Genomic DNA, 20,623 nt, shown 5'->3' with positions numbered 1-20,623 from the left:
AATTTTTATTAAGTTCAATTTATTATTAATTATTAATAGAAATTAGAATAAACTAAAACTAGGGTGGTTTGCATCAATATTAGATATAACTGGTTAAAGACTGTACCACCTCAGTCAACCGTGACCATGGGACCTGTAAAGGGCCAGAAACGTTGGTTTTTTTGAAAAAACAAATATACGCGATTTAAATCCGGAAATAGAATAGAATAGTTTCATTTCCTATGTATAACAATCGCGAAAACCTAAGAACTCGATTTGTTTAATTATACTTTAGCTATGCATCGTTAAGGTAAGTTCCGATAAGTCGAACTAATTCTAACTGTTTATGTAAAAAATTTTTTTTTTAGTTTAAAATAGTGGACGGCAGAATACTTAAACTACTATAATACATACAGTTTAAATTACATACTATTATTTAAACACTGAGCAAGATCGAAATTTGTTTCTATAAGTATTAGCAGCAGAACTTCTGAACTTAACGGCTCCAGCAAATACATACCCAAGACAATAAAATAACGGGACGACGACGTAAAAAAAACATCGATCGATATTAACATCCGCCTACATAACACGTGCTCGATAATCGCCCGAACAACCAGCTAATCTATCACTTCAATAAACCCAAATATTTAGCAAAAAAATCACATAAACATTCGTAGATTCTATAAACATGATCAATCATTGTGTACGTCGAAAAAGTCTGCTTCACGTCAAGGGAAAAATTATTCCCAGCAACAGGTAGAAATATTTCGCGTCAAATTTTTAATGAAATACTTACCGATAAATAAAATCCTTGTCAAAATCAAGTCACTAGTATAATTCTCGCGGTATAGAGGTCGATATCACTCAAAATTGTCCATTAAATCTTATATTTTGTCACTGAGAGAAATTTCCTTTCGCCTGCGGGACACAACCGCTGTGGTCGGCCGGCGACGTAGAACTGACTGAAAACGGGGAGATCGGAGTTACGGGGAAATAGAGATTATTATCTGAATCCTTTTCAAGTTATTAAGTTCGTAACGGTTTATCCTAACTAGCTGTTAGGATACCAGTCTGCCTCTTATCCAATTAGGAATTGGACTTTCCACTTTTCAGAGGGCCACCTGTGCGAAAAGTTATAAATGTAGGAAAATTTCATCATGAATTCTTCGAGTTTCTTGTAACGTCGAGTTCTCGAATTCACGAAAGTTACTGATTAACTTGATTAACGCGGATAGTACGAAAAGGACATTTCTACAGAAATTTATAATTTATAAAGTAACGGTATAGGTCCTTGTGAAAGAGTTCGTCCAGGGAAGTACTGCCACCTGACCTATTTCTGCCGCCAAGTAGTAATATGAGCATTGCTGTGTTCCGTTTTTGAAGGGTAGGGTGCTTGTATATTACAGGCACATGGAACTTGTCAACTTATATCTCAGGGTGACGGACAAGGTGGCAATGCCAATAAAATCTTTACGATTTAAAGCTCTCAACGGCACTATAAATCTTATGGATTAAAAAAAATAGTAATAACAAATTCAATTTAATTAAAAATTCGTATTAATAAAATAAAATAATTTTTAAAACGTATGTAATGTAAATTTGAATATTCTTTGGGAAATGAAAAATAAGGTATTTAATTAATAAATAACTGTTGTAACTATAATAAAATAGCGTGGTTTGTAGTAGTATTAGACATAACTGGTTGATGACTTTACCATCTCAGTCAGCCCTGACCATGGGACCTGTAAAGGGCTTAAAACAAATAGTTTCATTTCGTATACAAATAGTTACATAGTTAGAAGTCAAAGAACTTGCCGTAATTATGAATATAGCGTTTTATGAAAGTACACTTATGGTACAAAATAGTAGCTGTAATGTACAATTCTCGACTATTATTACAGTTGGTGCCTCGTAAAATTATGCTCTAAATATCGTAGTGTCCAGTTTCTAATTTCGATCACATATCGTCACTTGCTGGATTCACATATCGACTGGAACTGGCAATCGGAACTATCTCAATTTTGACAACTTTACAGGATGAAGAAAAAAATTGTTTGCGTCATTTATATGTCATCTGGTTTATTAAATATAAATACGTAGTTTTTAAATATTTTTATTACACGTGCATGTATGTACAGTACGTATTTTTATTTAATAAACCAGATGCTATATAAATGATTTTTTCTTCACCTGTAAAGTTGTCAAAATCGAGATAGTACCGGTTGCCAGTTCACAGTCGATATACTACATACTCTTTCATTATTATAACGAGAAATCCCTTTAGTTGCTTTCACTTAATCCCAAATTACACGTTACAATTAAATTAATTTTCCCTACAGACCTAAGATAATACGAGTTTCGGCTTCTAATTTTGGGTCAGGAGGCTAAATTCGGTCTTTAAATAAATATAAGGTTTCGTACAAAATAAAACAGATTTTTTTAAATTGTCAAGTCCAATTAGATTTAAAGGACTTTTGGAGCTGGTAATACGGTAATGAAAACAATTTTTTTGCGGAATATATATATTTATTATAACCATAGATATAGATATAGATAAAAGTGGGAGATTTGGTACGGGGGCGTAGTTCGTGTCGCCTCGATTTGATCAAAATGATCATATCGAGGTGACACGCATACAAACATCGCCACAGTGATATGGCGATCATTGTACATACAAGATCTCTCGTAAAAAGGGAAAATGCCAAGTTGTAGCGATACACCTTGTAAAAATTTGAGTGAAAACAAAAATTTTAAAACCAGTGAGATAACATTGCACCGGCTATTTGCATTTTTAGTTACTATTTCTATTATTATTCAATGTTTTCTTTTTATAGAAATTTCTAGACTCAAATGTAGTGATGTTCATTTACGATGACTAATGTTTATCGACAATAAATTTTTACTGAAATATTTGAATTTCTTACTATTATTTTTATAATTAAAGTCCCTAAAATCATGATCATCATCATCAAATATCATATTCATGTCAATTTGTATGTTGCTGTTGCTTGAAGAAAAATGTATGTGTATTATTGTTTTAGATAATTTACATATTTAAATTCCATTATACATAGAGTATTTTCAATTTTTAAGTTTTTCCAATGAGTTCAAAATAAGAGAAGGTTGGATTGAAGCTGCAGGAAAATAGAAATATTGGTTTTCTTATAACTATTTCTGATTTTGTTTAAATTTCCATAGCATTTAAAAAATAAAATCGGCTTTATTTTACATGTGCATGCAAAATAAATTCGAAACAACTATACAAAATTACATAAATCCTTCATAAAAAACAACATAATTTAATTTATTAAACTCGTTGATGGTTCGAGTTTACTCTTGACAGTGACAGCTTCACCAACCCGTGGTAACGTATAATGGAAAACGGACACTGGCGACGATCGCCATATGTTTTATATTATTCTTATAAAACTGACACTGGCTTGGGCCTAGTGGCCGCCATTGAGAAAATAATAATAATTTATATTAATATATTAATTTAATAATACACCAGTACCAGTAGGCATGGTATGAAAAATGGAATATTTTTTTAATATTAAAAACAGCCACGTGGTTTCTAACTATCGATTAGGTAGGACCACACCACTCGTATCATATTTTAATCGCACCACTCACTTGTATATTTAATCTTTGCCTTTCCAGTGGTATATTTCCAAACGATTTTAAGAAAGCTGTAGTGCACCCGGTTTATAAGTCTGGTAGCAGAGACTGTGTTAATAACTATCGCCCAATATCCGTCCTGACAGCCCTTTCTAAAGTCCTTGAGAAACTGATAAACAGTCGTTTAATCAAGTTTTTAGATCATAACAACATATTGTCAACGAACTAATATGGCTTTCGGGCTAGGAGATCTACAAACGATGCTGTACACAATCTTACGGACCATGTTGTTAGAGCTTTGGACAAAAAGAAGAAATGTCTGGCAGTTTTCTTGGATCTTGCTAAAGCGTTTGACACAGTCTCTGTTTCCTTACTTATTGAAAGCTATGCTGGAAAGTATGGGTATTCGTGGTACCCAATTGAATCTCTTTAGATCCTACCTCTCAAACAGAACGCAGTGCGTCAAAATTGGTGACCAAATCAGTGACGAGATTCCCATAGAGTACGGTGTTCCGCAGGGAAGTGTTCTTGGCCCCACCCTTTTCCTCATCTACATGAACGACTTGTGTAACATGAGTTTGGAAGGGGGTCGATTGATTGCTTTTGCAGATGATACCGCCCTTACCTTTTCTGCTGATAGCTGGATTGAGGTTTACAGAAGTACACAGGAAGGCTTCAATAAGGTTCTAGACTGGTTAAGGCAGAATGTATTGACTCTCAATGTAGAAAAATCAAAATATATCGTTTTTTCGATTAGAAATACCATTTTACAACACATCGAGCCCCACTCTATTAGAGTCCACAACCACCTCTGCGATGTACCATGTCGTTGTGACTGTCCTGTGTTGTCAAGGACTGACAGCATTAAGTATTTGGGAGTGATGGTAGATAATAACCTCTCTTTCGTACCTCATGTCCATATCCTTGGTAACAGAATCCGGAAGTTAATATTTACTTTTAAAAAATTACGACATGTTGCCAAAGCTGATGTCATTAAAATGGTTTATTATGCCTTGTGTCAGTCCCTGATATCATATTGCATAGTCGCATGGGGAGGCGCTTCGACTGCTCATATGCTATCTCTGGAAAGGGCCCAGAGGATGGTCTTAAAAGTATGTACCTTTAAGCCATACCGGTACCCCACCGAAGACCTATATAGGTACTGCGAAGTGTTGACAGTTCGTCAAATATTCATTTTAAATATTACTCTCAAACAGCATTCAGAGCTGGCAGAAATTAGTAACGAGCGACCATCTCACTCTCTCCGGCCAAACCGCCGGGATGTTGTCCCCCTACTAAATATGTGTAGAACATCATTTGGCCATAGATTCTACTTCTTCCTTGGTCGGTTTCTCTTTAACAAAATAAATTATAAGTTAAACATTGCCGGCAGGAACAAATTCGAGTGTAAGAAATCTGTGACAAATTGGCTCCAAGGACTTAACTACTCTGCAACTGAAGAATTGTTACGGCCAGTTCAGTAAACCTAAGACCTTTTTTATTTATTATTTATTTAATTATCTTTCTTTTGATTATAATCCCCTACTAGGCATATTTCTATTTATCTATCAACCAACACACGCACTCACACACACACACACACACACACACACACACACTCACATACACTCATTCACTTAGATTATAAGGCTTAACTTAAATTTTAAAATTGTTCTTTATAGTTATGTTGTGTATTACACTGTTCACTATTTTGCTGTAATTTAAAAATTATACCTCATTAGATTGAATCACTGTCTCTTAAGATACAGGTTCACCTAGTTTAAGAGACAGGGTCGTCAATTGCTAAATACTGTGATCCACAATTAAACAGTGTCAACTATTTTATAATTAGAATTTTTGTTATTTTTACTTTTATTTTTAATCTTTTCTTGTAATTTTTTGGTTCTGTCATATGTGGAAATAAATAAATTATTATTATTATTATTATTATTACTCGTTGAGTAGCGTCAGTTTAAGGTTAATAAGGTTAACAATTCACGGAGCGGTTTCCACCCGCGCCCGCCGGTGTTGCGTGTTTTATTTCAATACTCACGACCCTGCAAGTTTATACGGGCAAGAAGCCGCTACGATTGCGGAACGGACCGCGAACTTAGTGGGAGATAATCGCAAGTCGCGCGGTTAATAGAGAACTCATCCCGCGTGCGCCTGCTCCACATTGCGCCTGAGCCGACCACCAAAGTGCGCGGGGGACGACAGTCGCCAAGCGCGCAGGTGATCGCGTTCTGCGCGGTTCTACTAGTACCCCGCCGCGGCAATCGCGAGCAACCGTCACCACTACAGTCGTAAAATGCGCCGTGAAATGTGCTACTAATTTTACATACTTAACTATCATATTCTACAGATGCCGCGGTCCCGCGACAGGCGCGGGTGAAAACCGCTCCATGAGTTCTTAGTGTAATAAAAAATGAGTTTTAGCGCCATCTAACGTGTAATAGTTAGCTATTATATACTAGTAGCATTTTTACTAAAACGCCACCTGATGGTGATTGGCTGAACCAGGATGAAAAAAATACTGAAATATTGTAATATAACTCTTACTCAAGTGACTGTAAGTTAATTTTGTTCAATTTTAAAATTGTGTTACGTCGTTTTCCCGTTTCAAGCCCTACCCAATCAAAATCTTTCAGTTATGGTAGTAGATAATAGGACGTAAAGTTTGAATTGCACACAATCTAAAAAGTGGCGACATCGGTACCCTATCTTACATAGCATCATTTCATATCTCCCCTTTTTTATATATCTATGCCATTTTTTTTATATCTATCATTATAACTGAAGTGTAAGGTTAGAAAGACAAACAAAAAAAAGAAAAATAAACATTTCTCAAAAAATATTTTAATATAGGAATCAAACCATTCAGAACAGGGGCCGAAATCTCTTAGTTGTGTGTGGATAGAGTGCCAATGTCAGGTTTTGTTTTGTCAGTCATCAAGCTACTATTATAGTTATAATAAGAATAATTTATTGTTGGACATTAAAAATTACAATACCTACAGAATACAGAACAGTAATAGAAGGCACAAAGCCCAAACGGCACAATGCGGCTTGTATCGAGAAACCCAAAAATAATAGACAACTTATTTTCACTATTACATGAGCCAATTAGTGCAAACACACATTAGTTACAGAATAATTTTGAAACGTTATTAAGTTATAAAACTTTATTAATTTGTAAAACATTATTAAATTATTTTAAAAAATATTAGAAACATTGTTAAGTTACTGTAACATTACCAAACATTATTAAATTATGTAGACATTTAGGAAATGAAACTATTTTTCCGGATTTAAATCGCGTATATTTGTTTTTTCAAACAAACCGACGTTTCGGGCCCTTTACAGGTCCCATGGTCACGGTTGACTGTTATTATATATAATATATATATATAACAAATATACGCGATTTAAATCCGGAAAAATAGTTTCATTTCCTATAAATACCTTATTTTTAATTTTACAAAGAAAACACTCCCATTTACGCTACATTAAATTTTGCAAATTATTTTATTGAATGAATTTTTATTAAGTACAATTTATTATTAAATAATAATAGAAATTAGAATAAACTAAAACATATTAATTAGTACTGCAGTCTGTTTGGGATTTTTCATTAGAGGAAACACTGGATCCCAAACTGGTGGTACGGAGAAACCATCTTCTCTGTTGAAATTAGGATGTTTTTTTAATTTTAATGGCCTCTCGCAGCATCCTGGGTAGATAACGGACTTCTTTTGCAAGGACCTGGGGTTTGTCAAACTTCATTGAATGTGTAAGTTTATCCATGACATGCTCGCAGACTGCAGACTTGTTTACGCGACGGTGTTTGACATCAACTATATGTTCTTTGACGCGGACACAAATACTTCGCTTCGTTTCTCCAATATAAGAGAGACCGCACTCACAGTCAAGCTTGTAAACTCCTGCATCCTGTAAGGGGATGTTACATTTCACGGGCCTCAGGAACTGAGAAATCTTTCTCAGGGGCTTGAAATAGGTCTTGATAGATGCACGCCTGAGGACTCTTCCGATCTTGTCTGTAACACCTCCCACGTAAGGTAAGATGGCAGGTCTTCGCACGACTGTTGGTAATTTCACAGATTGAATTTCTAGTGACTCAACTGCCATTGCGACTAGATTTTAGTAGAATAACAAATATTCTTATAAATTCAATATGATTTCAATGGAGTCTCAATAGAATGAATGAATAAATTACAATGACCAGTGAGTGTAGCGCACACAATACATACCTATATAGGTAAGTAACAAAAAAGACAATTGATAACCGATTGACGATAATAAAGAACTTTAACAATACGAGTCAACCAATATTTTTCTTTTCTTTTCCCTGTTTTTATTATATTTTAAGGTAACGCATTGTTATTTTGTTTTCATACTCCCTCTCCACTTTTCTGTCTCCCGTAGTTATAATTTTATTTAAGTATAATGTGTTTATTTTTTTTTATTTTATCGTCATTATCAACATCATGAACCCATTTATACGTTCCACTGTTGAATATGGGTCTCCTATCAGACAAAAGCTAAAAGAGAAAAGCTCATGGAAAATTCCAAATTAAATTTCGCACATAAATTCCAACTCAGAGGTGCGAGCCCAGATTCGAACCCGCGGTCTCTGCTTGTAAAGCGGTAGGTCAAACTATTAAGATACCACACCTGATTTTTTAAATTTATTTAAGTATTTTTAAGTCTTGTATTTTACTATTTCGTTTTGCTAAAGTGTCTCGATGTTAAAACACAGTCACAAAGCACGACAACTTTTATTGCAAAGTATCTGAGGATCGTATTCTTGAACTCTACTCGGTGCTCAAGTCAGGATTGCAATGGAAACAAGCACTGGAAATACGACTCTAATGGCAGGGACTTGAGTATGATTTCAAGTGCTTTAAACCATACTCAAATCCTGACTTGAGCATTGAGTAAAGTTCTAGAATACGACCCTAAATCTTTATTCCCTGAAATAGCTATTAGTTTTAAGTTTTTTTTATTATATCACGGAATGGCTACCTGATTCCTGGCGGAACGGCTTCGTGAGTCAAAAACGCTAATTACACAACATGAAACTTTTACTGCTCTTGCTTACGTTAATGATAATTATTAATACAAAGATGACGATAAAGAAAAAGTTACAGGCACATGGGACTTGTCAACTTATGTCTCGGGGTGAGGGGCGCAGTGGCAACCCAGTGCCTCTCAGATCTCTGCGACTTAAATCTCTGAGTTGCAGGCGAGTCGCCTGCCACCAGTCGCGTGACTTGTCCATCTCATCACTTAGTATCACAAAAAAAACTATTTTTATATCTCAGGTTTAACGGTTGATAGGGACGATTCGATACAAGTAAATACGAGTAAGTACTCGATACTTTTGTCTCGATACCGAGTACTTTTAGTACGGAATCCTTTCTTTTGAACTTTACTGGATTTCGGAAGAAAAATACTAATATCGAATCGAAACGCGCACGCGTAAATATTTAACCTTAATCCCACTTCCCAGGAAAAGATTATCTTTTTTCCAAATTATTTTTCCTTTCGTTATAATTACTTTTTTTTTTTCACAGCACACAAACGCAAACCGCGAAGTACCAGAGTAAAAAAAAATTATGTCTATTTATGGTCCCTGTAGACCGTTTTTGGATGAATGTTCTAAAGGGACATCACACATTTTTGTTCGAAAATCGCCTTCAGTGCAACGGAACAAGATACGTCAATGTGTAGCTTGATGTGCTGTTGACTACATTACATACATCTCAGCTGTTGGTAGGTCAATGATTTCAGCGAATGAGCGAAGTTCACAAAGAGACATAGCGGGTTCTTATGTAATTTTATTGGTTTTTGTATTACAGTTTTTATATAAATTAATGTTTAGTTTAGGTGTTATTACGACAAATTCGCAGTAATAATCGATTATCCAAATCTCGATCGATTAGCGGAATTATCGATTGTATCCATTTACCTATAATACTTTTAAAAAAGAAAAAAAAACGTTTATTTATTGAATTGTGCAGTGCGCGCTTATTCAAGTTTATTACTTTTCTTGTTATTATGGCGCCGCCAAAATCTAAAGTATGGACATATTTTATATATTTATTAATACATATAATTAGCATCGCATGACGAATTGATTACTAATCATTGAATGATACTTTCGTGGTCCCGGAACACCCCTAATGGTTGAATGTAGGCGCTTTTTGATTTTGCGAAGAAGTGTTTACGAGGTAATTGTGGTCAATAGCTCCTTTACAAACTCACTCTATCGCGCGTGATCAGGGGCGTACAGGATTGAGCGCGGGAAAGCCTGCACGCGTTCGCGTTCATTTTAATTACATCGGTAGAGAGTCCGTGTAAAACATTGACTTACAATTATATGGACGTCGGGTTCGCGCTAAAAAGTGTCCGAACTTACAGGGCGTTAAAATCGTATACACAGCGTCGTTCACGCTTTAGTCTTCGTTTGTTCGACTGACAGCGAAGCAAGCAAAATTGGACAGTACTGCGATGACATTACAATTTAAATTCAACGTTTTAGCTATTTCATATTCCTTTACATGTCACTACGTTTAAATAGGTTGACTTGGGACATTTTTTTCGTGGTTTTTGTATTAGACCCGTCGTCCATTTATTTGTAAGTCAATGGTGTAAAAGGCAACCTTGGAACGCGCGATTACGAGCGCGACTGATGGATGCAATCGTTTTCCTTCCAACATCTTTACACGTACACTCAATCGCGAATCGAGATTGCTATATCACGCGCGTAAAAGCGTCTGTGTAAAGGCTTCTAATTACTTGGTTATTAATAAAGCCTTTGGAAACTACGTACCGCGTAAGTCAATACGAAACCGACGACGCATTAATTTATAGTTATGGGTGTTACTCAATCGATTTCGCTACGTGTGTAGACGAGACGTGCTCGAGTGATATTGGGACCCTCATTTTTTCACATTAGTCTTTTCATTTCGCCTTGCTTGGCTCCAATTCAATTACGCACGCCTTCTATACAAACTAATATTATAAATACGAAAGTAACTCTGTCTGTTTGTTACGTTTTGACGCCTAAATCGCTTAACCAATTTAGATGAATTTTGGTATAGAGATGAATGGGACCTAGGAAAAGGATATGTGGTTCTTTTTATTATAAAAATAAAATTTAAAGAGGGTGTAATATTGGATGAAAGTTATACAATATATATGGAAAAATATTTCTTTAGTAAGGGATCTGATTCATATTTATCGTCATTCTTTTTTTTTATAATATCAAGTGACGGGACGAACGAGTCATGTATGCCTGATGGTAAGCAACATGCCTGTCGATAACAGTTGCAGTGCCACTCAGAGCTTTAAGTCGCAAAAATCTAAGGGGCAATGATACTGCGCCCGTCATTCTGAGACATAAGTTGACAAGGGCCATGTGCCTGTAATTTCACCAAAATTACAGGCTCTTGTCTTGTCTCGGACTAGTGTCCACTACCACATTTCCGTGGCAATTTTTATTATTTAAATATTCAAGTATATTATCGTGCAATTACTAAATAATATTTCAGGACACAATACTCGAATATTAAATAATATTGCACGATAAAAAATCGAATACTTAAATGATAAAAATTAGCTAGTGAATACTAGTCCGAGAATGACCGTTAATACCTATTGTAACACATAAACAAAACAAAAAAAAACAGTATAGTGCACTCGATATACTTTTTCTATCGCAAACGAAGTCGCGTGCACCAGCTAGTAGTAAATACAGCAACATTACATAATGTAGCATCTATTCATTTATTTAAACTTTATTGTATACAAAACTGGTGGATCGAATGCAATGGAATTGAGTGAGAATGCCTCATTTGGCAATGCACCTTTTCAATGTGGAGTGTCTCCGAATGCGGGCGCAGTTTCAGTGATCCTAAAAAAAGTAGTTCTAATTTACATGTAGTACAACGCAGCGTTACCGCTCAGGCGTCGCATCGCCGACACGCAACGCATCGTCTGTCATCGCTCCATGTCATACATTGTAATCATAGCGTTGCGACAACGCAACGCTATGATTACAATGTAGTGTGGAGTGACGTCACGGACGTCTGTGTGGCTACTTACGTATTTGAGTGTCGCTCGCTTTTTTAAACAATAAAAATAGTAAATAGTATTATTCACAAGTAACACCTTTAAATAAAGAACCGTGACAGTTTCGGTGACGTTACTATAATACGGGTGTGTAAAAAGTCAAGAGATATACAACATTAAAATCACTTTTCATTTCGGTAATATTCACTATTTACTAAATTCATAACTTCATAAGGTACAATAAAAACAAAAAAACTTTATACACCGCCAAATACAATTAATAACTAAATCAGAGTGTGCCCAGCGACCCCTTGCGGAAATTCATTGCGCTTTTTGGTGACCCTACTTTTTTTATCTGCGTTCGATATGGTGGTTAAGTGCAGTGCGTGTTGCAAATTCATGTCAACGGTAGAGGGCGCAAACGTCGCATGCCCCATATGCAAAAAACAATATCATAAAGAATGTGTAGGAGTGCGTAAAAATGACACTGTGCCGTCATCGTGGGCCTGCCCGGACTGTAAATCCAGGCTGCCTAGGAGCAATCAGGATAATACTCCTATAAAAACGCATGATGTTCGTAACAGCTCTCCGAAAGCCAAGAACCCAGACTCAAAGCGGTTATGCGAGACTGGAGGAGATTCAGAGGAAACGAGTCTCGCATACGAGCTCCGAGCGTTCCGTCTCGAAATGAGTCAGACTAGAGAGGAGCTAAAAGGCTTGCGTCAGGACCTTTTTGAGTTAAGGTCGACAGTGCGCTCCTGCGAGAATCGTCTGGACAGGGTTGAGGAGACGGTGCAAATAATGATGACGGAGAGGGCGAGTGGTGGTGGGACCGACTCCTGTTTCGTTAAAGTGATCCAGGCCCTGGAAGCGAACGTGGAGAGACTGCAGCATGATCTAAACGATCGCGACCAGGTGCTGCTCCTGAACGAGGTGGAGCTCAGCGGCGTGCCGGAGGAAAATGGGGAGAACCCCATCCACATTGCGCTGGCCTGTGCCGCTAAGCTCGGCATGCAGCTGGACGAGCGTGAGGTGGTGAGCTGCGCGCGCACGGGAGCCCCGCGGCGCGAGGTGGGCGCGCGGCCGCGGCCACTTGCCTTGCGGCTGACCCGTCGCGACACGCGTGATGTCTTGCTGCGTGGGGCGCGCGTACGTCGTCATCTCACCACTGAGGACCTGGGTTTGAAGTCTGAACCCCGGCCCTTCTATATCAACGAGCGTCTAACGTCGATAAACCGGCGCCTTTTTTATCTTGTCAGGCAAACTGCAGGTCGTTTGCAGTGGAAGTATGTTTGGACCAGGGATGGCCGGATTTACGTAAGGAGGGAAGCCGGAGCCCCCGCTCATCGAATACGATGTGAATCCGATTTGGTGAAAATTTTTGGTCCCGATGGCGTTTGTCCCCCCCCACCAGAAACTGGACTACAATAATACCTAACTATAATCTATGCACACATCTTAATTTTTTATATTATTGAAGGTCTGTTATTACTATTACCTATGGTGCGTAGTCATGTGTGTGGCTGTACAATAATTGCAAAATATTTTAGACTTATTTACATATATACAACTAATTTACTTTTTTATTATTTTTATACTTTATTTTTATACTCTCATGTATTTATTAATTCAGCTAACTACAAATCTAAATACACACAAACATTACATATTATTATAAATATACATTATCTACAGCATTATAACAAACACAATTGTCAACATGCAATACACACTAACTACATATATAAATATACACAACAAAACTCCAACATATGCAAAATGGACTTACACACACTATTGCACAACGGAAAGGACTTATTAGTCATCTCATCAATATGTTATCATTTGTCAATCACTATGGGAATCACTTATTATTTTATTTTTATCGCCTACAAATTAGCTATCTCAAATGTTTATTCTAATTATTCGTATTCAATTTAAAACGTAAATTTAAGTTGGGTTTATTAAACGTGGGCTCGTTAGGTACACGCCACGATGAATTTATAGTTGCCATGGACCGACACGACGTAGATATCATGGCAATAAATGAAACGTGGTTAAGGGACGGTGAAGAGGGCCGCGCGCCGTCGGTAACTGGCTACCGATTGCGTCATATTCCCCGACCGCCCGCTGTGCGCTCGCGCGGCGGTGGGGTTGGGTTTTACATACGACGGGGCGTTGTTGTCCGTACACTACCTCATCCACCGGCTCCGCTCGTTGAGCAAATGTGGCTGTGCGTAAATGTCAATGGAAAAAAGTTACTGGTAGGTACTGCATACAGACCGCCCTGGCTTAACGTAGATACGTTTGTAGATGCTTTAGCTGAGAGTTTGAGCTGTTTTTCGTGGTGCAATAATGTGGTATTGTTGGGAGACTTTAATATTAATCTCCTGAGTATAACGGATAGCAGCACCAAAAAGTTAACAGATTTTCTGACGAGCCACACATTGCACCAGTATGTAACTACACCAACGCATTTCACTGAGTACAGTGAAACACTTATTGACACCATAAGCACCGACATAGACAATACTGTGGTAGTAGTTGATTATATACCTGAGCTGAGTCGACATGCGTTTATCACCTGCACATTAAACATCGTGAAGGCAAAACAAACACCAGTACGGATAACTCGCAGAAATCTTCACACTATCGACTACGAACGGTTCGATGTGGATCTGTCTACCATAGACTGGATGAGAATAACCCACTTAGAGGATGTCAATGATATGGTGAGGCAATTCAGTGAATGTTTGGTGGGTTTGTTCGATGTACATGCTCCCCTTCGGATATTACATGCCAAACAGCGCCAGTACCCGTGGATTACCTACAATGTGAAACAACTTGTAAAGCGCCGTGACGAAGCACATGCTGCGGCACGACACAGTGGCAATGACTCGCAAAAATCTTACTATAAGGACCTCAAAAAAGTTGTTAATGATGTGTTGATAAGTGAAAAAAAGGCTTACTACAATCATTACGTAAATAAGCAGAAAGATTCTCGAGTATTATGGGCACATATAAAAAAAAATGTTAACATAAAAAGTAAACCAGAGCTACCTACACATATTTTTAACGATCCTAATTTAATAAACGACCACTTTTTGAATGTGCCCGGTAGTCAACAGCCATTACTATCAGATATAACATATTTTCAGCAAAATAGTAAGATAAACACAAAATTATCACTAACAACAGTAGAAGACAATGAGATTCTGCAAATCATGCGATCATTAAAGTCAAACGCGGTTGGTCTCGACGGGATATCACTGGACATGTTGCTGTTGTCGTTACCTGTCATACTGCCTGTTGTTACAGCTATGGTGAACAGATCTATTGAAACCAACACGTTCCCAGTGGACTGGCAGCATGCAGTCATAAGGCCTATTCCTAAAATTAATAACCCTTCCAACTTGACAGATATTCGGCCCATAAGCATACTGTCTTGTGTATCGAAGGTCCTTGAGACAATTGTAGCAAAACAAGTAACAAACTTTCTAGAAAGTCACGAAGTTCTTCCTAACGTACAATCTGGGTTTCGTAAGAAACATAGCACGACAACTGCTATGATTAAAGTAGTTGATGATATCCTATCTGCACAAGACAATGGACAGGGCACCTTGTTAACACTGCTGGATTTCTCTAGAGCCTTTGACTGCATTAATGTTAGCCTACTACTAGCTAAACTGCATTATTACGGATTTGCTGACTCCACCATCAAATGGTTTGACAGTTATCTGAAAAATCGGTCTCAGTGTGTTGAAATTTCTGATCTTAGTGGTTCTAAATTACAATCAAAAACACGTGACGTTACGCGCGGAGTACCACAAGGTTCAATTTTGGGCCCTATTCTCTTTATAATCTACAGCGCGGATGTCATAGATCAAATAAAATTCTGCAAGTATCATATTTACGCTGATGATATACAGATTTATATATCTTGTAAACCATGTGATACTCCTGAAGCCGTGGATAAGTTAAACGAGGATCTAGAACGTATAGCCTCCTGGTCAGATTCAAATTCATTAGTGCTAAATGGCTGTAAATCAAAATATATGGTGCTGGGTACAAAAAATCAAATAGCGAAAATTAATAGTCGTAACGTTACTTTGGCGATCAGGGGCGCGAACATTGAGCGAGTAACTGAGGCTCGGAATCTTGGACTCCTTATGGATGAAACACTTCACTTTGAGAATCATGTGTTAGGCATCGTCAAAAATTGTTTCTATAGGTTAAAGGTATTATATAACATCAGAAATTACCTTAATACCGACATTCGCATTAAGTTGTGTGACTCACTAGTTCTGTCAAAATTTAATTATATGGACGTGGTGTATGGGCCGCGACTGTTGAAGCGCACGGAACAAGTAATTCAGCGAGTGCAGAACGCCTGCGCAAGGTTTTGCTTTGATATACCACCACGCACGCACGTAACCCCTTACATAAACAACGCAAATATTTTGAAAATGAAAATGCGAAGAGATCTACACTTAGCTACAGTTCTGTTTGGGGTTATAAAATACAGAATCCCGTCTTATTTGGCTGACGAGTTGATATGGTCCCGGGATGTAAAGACAGCTTTCACCAGAGCGTCAGCTTGGTCGCTAGTCCTGCCGCGCTGTCGCACCGCCGCATTCCGTGGCAGTTTCAAATTCGCCGCAGCGAAAATATGGAATGTTTTGCTGCCGCCGCCACTCCGTAGTCTACAAACGGTGCACACGTTTAAAAGAAAATACAAACAATATCTGTTAGATATTCAAAAAAATACCGTATAAGTTAACGTGGGCACTCACCGTTCTGTTTTCGACTTATGGCATTGGTGTGCGGCGGTCATCGTCATCAATGTTCTGCGTGCGGGATGGGGCAAGTGCGAATGGCATTTTTACGCTAATATTTTCGGTTGTTTATTTTGTTCCTGAAAAATTTTACTGATTATTACTATTTGACATATGACACAATTCTTATTTAATTTTTTATATTTCATAATTAATATACAATTCATTATACAATTAAAATTATTTATGATAATCTGCAATCGGCAGAAGTTTTAAATATTGGTACATACCTTTTATGGCATAGGAGACTGCACGCTATTATGCGTGGTAAGTACCTACGATACAGGACGAAACCTGTTTGCTTACAACGGAGCTGGACGGAGTTGCCGCGCTTTGTGGCTCGTGAGCCGGGGACCCCTCTCGCGCGCCTACCCGCTCGTCTTGCGTCGCCCACGTGACACAAATCTCGCAATTGATATCTTTTATAACTAAATAAGTCCCATTTTTGTTTGTTGTAAATAATAGACATTGCATTGCATATGCTTATCACTGCATATATGTATCAAATGAATTATTTAAGTATTTTATAAATATAAGAGAACACAACATACTACATTATAGAAATATATACGTAATTTATTTTAGTTTAAACGCGACACACACGTCCGGTACTCACTCGGTTTTAGGGTCCACTGAAAATCAGCGTCACAGCCTTGTCCCGGCGGTGACATTAGCTGAGTGGATCCTATTACATACGCCACAGCCGCACACATAACATCTACTTCGTACAGCAATAGTGTTGACCAGTTTTATGATCGAATAATTATTTATTGCCAAAATTTTATTTTTAATTAATTTTATTTAGTTTTCTTTTTTGTTATTCATTTTCTGTTTGTTTTAATTTAGTTTGTTTTAAGTTTAATTTAGTTCTGTTTTATTTTAATTTTTTTTTTTTACTTTTAATTTTTTACTGTTTATTATTGTGTTGTGGTGTTTTGTAATAAATGTATTCTATTTCTATTTCTATTTCAACTCCCATGTAGCATCGCTTTAAGTTTGTACAATAACGCAAATTTTGTATCCGTACGTTTGATTTGTTAACAAGCTTAATTATTAAAATTTTTTGTTAATTGGTAATTAAACCATTTTTTTTCGATCAAAGCATCAAAATCGTGTAGCTATATTTGTTTTTTTTTTTTAAAAAACAAACCGACGTTTCGGGTTCTTTACAGGTCATTGACCTTAGCTGTGTCAGCTGTAACCACATCGGTTTGTTTGAAAACTAAATATATACGAGCTTTGGATCCGAAAAAAAAAACGTTTATATATCTTTGAATATTTTTCACTTGTTCTGTTTATAAAACAAATAAAACAAATGTATTTAAATATTATTAAATTCTGAACCAGGTCAAACCTGAGTGCCACATCCCAGTCCCTTATTCATGAATAAGATTCAGGTGGGCACCTGAATCGCAGCTGGGGCTCTATTTTTGGATTCATAATTGAATAAAAGCCTATCAAATTACGGACAATGTCAAAGGAATAACCCCTTCAATGAATAAATCACCTAAATTGAATAAGGTGAATAAAATTAGATCCGATTTCGAAATAAAATGTGAAGGATAATAACAAATAATCGATAAATATACATAATATGAAATTATTTGTATAAATTGATCGTACGCCTAATGGTTTGGCCTACCGCCTCTCAAGCAGAGACTGTAGGTTCGAATCCGGAACGCACCTTTGAGTTTCTCGGAATTTATGAGCGAAATTTGTTTTGAAATTTAGAATGAGTAGAATAAAGGAAAACGTCGTGATGAAACCTGCACGTCTAAAGTTCACAACCCGCGGAAAACGTGTGAAGGTCCGTACTCTCATTGAACCAAAGGAGACCCTTCCATTTTAGTGTTCGAACTTTGTAATAATAATTATAACAAACTAATGGAATACTTCCACAAAAAAAAATTATAACATAATTAAGTCCATAACAGTTGCAGTGACACTCGGAGCTTGAAATCGCAAAGATCTGAGGAGCACTGCCTCTGCGAAAAGTCCCAAGTGTCTATAATTTCACCAGCACCCTTAACGCCCAGGTGACGCGAGGAGAAAATTTTCGCTCGGCGACCGCCCAGTTACCTGCCTTCATGTACATTAATGGTAAATCTGAATTCTATTTAATAGGCAACAACATTTAAATTCCTCTGAATAAGACAACCGCCGGTCCCCGCCCGGGTCGCCGCGTGACCGGGACGCTCATTTAAGTTAAAACGTAAAAGCCAAATAAATAGAGCGTATTTTGCCATGACAGCTAAACGCACGCGGTCGCTGCGCAGCGGCAACGCGGACTCCGCTCGGCGACCGCGCGACATCCGCGCGGGGTGAGCGAGATAAAATTCGTGTCAAATAAATCCGCCCTTACCCTTCAAAACCGGAACACACTAATGCTAACATTACTGCTTGGCGGCAGAAATAGGTAAGGTGGCAGTACTTCCCTGGATGAACTCTTTCAAAAGAAGCTCTACTGCTACTAAAACATTGCGATATTCAATATACTTAACATTACATTTTCTATTTGTTCACAATTTAAAGGAATCCTCAATCCCCTAAAATGTCGACAAAGTAAAAAAATCTTTATTTCCTTACATTACCATTATATTTAAAGCTTTCTGATTGTTCATATGAAACCAAACAAGTTTTAATCTGCAACTTTCGGAAATTTACAAAGACCACAACTAATTTTTACCCATAAAACGCAGACGGAACAAGTGACAATTCGTAGCTATAACAACAGTTCTCCTTTGTCTTATATTGCTGCTACCAGATTGCTATATGTGTCGAAAATTGAATAATAGTAATAATAAAAACTTAATTTCATTTAAGTAATCATCGTACAGTGTTAAGCAGTGATCGGAATAGCTAGAGTTTTTTCGAGGAACAGAGTTAGAAAGTGGAGACCGCCTTACGACAATATTTTTAGTTCCTGGTTCTTTTCGGGATTGGGGAAATCTCGTAAGTACAAAATTGACGTTATTTGGGGTAAGTAGGTAGACTATATTTATATTAACTTTGCGATGAGTTGTTGCAACACCAATTTAACGGAATATTTAGGAAAATTTCGAATTCTTTGTTCCTTCAATATTTTTTTTCTAAAAGTATACATTTTACAAAAGACTTATGTCTTGCCAAACTGGAAACAGTTACTTAATACATTTAATGAGGGTTGTTAAGATATACAGATTGTTTTTTTTTTTAATGGGGACTGATTATGGGGAAATCCAAAACCATATCAATATTTTTTTAAATTAAATTTGACCAACTTCAGCTGTCCTGATTTGTTCGTAACATACAATGGAATGATTCCTTTGTGAAACTGAGTCTAAAAAGAATTTTGATCAATTTTTCTTTGAAGTAAATACTAAAAAATAATAATTCAAACAATCATATTCAAGCTGAGAAGATCAGCATCACAAATGCAGGGACATAACTTCTATAAACTGATATTTTAGAGATTATAACTTGTCTTCAATAGGTAGCACTGATTTAGAAAATAGATAGATTCACTTCCATGACAATTTATTAACTAAGATCAACTAAAACTAGTAATAGTTTTAGAAACTGTAAACTAACCAGTACGTAACCTTACCTATTTCTGCCGCCACGCAGTAATGTGAGCATTACTACATTCCAGTTTTGAAGGGTGCTGGTGACATTACACGCACATGGGACTTATCAACTTATGTCTCGGGGTAACGGATGGCATTTCCCCTAAGATCTCTGCGTTTTAAAGCTCTGAGTGGCACTGCAGTTGTTATGGATAGGTGTGTCGCCACGACTTGTTCGTCCCGTTAATTGTTATAAAAAACATTGATTAAACTCTGCTACGAATTCGTAAGGTCGATTTCCATGTGAAGAATGAAGAAACTTTGAAAAAAAGCTTTATATATACCGCGTTTCAATCCATTTTGAACAAAATGTAAACAAACAAGTCACTGAGCCGACCATAGATGGTTTACTGGTGGCCAATTGTAATGCCAACTACAAATCGATTAATTAATTGAATGGATCGATTTGTTCAATCGAGTGATACTATCGGTTTTCCTTACATAACTTAAGTAAGTAAGCATATTTCTGCCGAAATCTTAATTTTAACT

At 37.0% G+C, this 20,623-nt stretch overlaps 2 protein-coding genes and 1 long non-coding RNA gene across 3 annotated transcripts; 2 read left to right on the top strand and 1 right to left on the bottom strand.

Annotated features, from left to right (window-relative positions):
* The first annotated feature begins 12,060 nt into the window (after positions 1-12,060).
* Positions 12,061-13,125, top strand: LOC113239747. The gene has a single exon (XM_026476847.1). It carries the CDS (start codon positions 12,061-12,063, stop codon positions 13,123-13,125), a length of 1,065 nt encoding a protein of 354 aa, XP_026332632.1.
* A 581-nt stretch (positions 13,126-13,706) lies between these two features.
* Positions 13,707-15,670, top strand: LOC113239746. The gene is made up of 2 exons (XM_026476846.1): positions 13,707-15,418; positions 15,661-15,670. Exons 1-2 carry the CDS (start codon positions 13,707-13,709, stop codon positions 15,668-15,670), a joined length of 1,722 nt encoding a protein of 573 aa, XP_026332631.1.
* A 162-nt stretch (positions 15,671-15,832) lies between these two features.
* LOC113239817 lies at positions 15,833-16,976 on the bottom strand. Its single transcript, XR_003311215.1, has 3 exons — positions 16,760-16,976; positions 16,488-16,609; positions 15,833-16,397 (listed from the first exon to the last, which is right to left on the bottom strand). It is a non-coding gene; the product is annotated as an uncharacterized LOC113239817 (long non-coding RNA).
* Between the last annotated feature and the right edge of the window lie 3,647 nt (positions 16,977-20,623).

The sequence above is a fragment of the Hyposmocoma kahamanoa genome, unplaced genomic scaffold (assembly GCF_003589595.1).
Source record: "Hyposmocoma kahamanoa isolate Upper Pololo Valley unplaced genomic scaffold, ASM358959v1 116, whole genome shotgun sequence".
NCBI classification, from domain to species: Eukaryota; Metazoa; Arthropoda; class Insecta; order Lepidoptera; family Cosmopterigidae; genus Hyposmocoma; species Hyposmocoma kahamanoa.
This window is presented reverse-complemented; position numbering and strand designations above follow the sequence as displayed.

What these genes read in the sequence shown, in the direction of transcription:
- LOC113239746 (XM_026476846.1), top strand. Translation starts at nt 13,707, where the DNA reads ATGGACCGACACGACGTAGATATCATGGCAATAAATGAAACGTGGTTA.
- LOC113239747 (XM_026476847.1), top strand. Translation starts at nt 12,061, where the DNA reads ATGGTGGTTAAGTGCAGTGCGTGTTGCAAATTCATGTCAACGGTAGAG.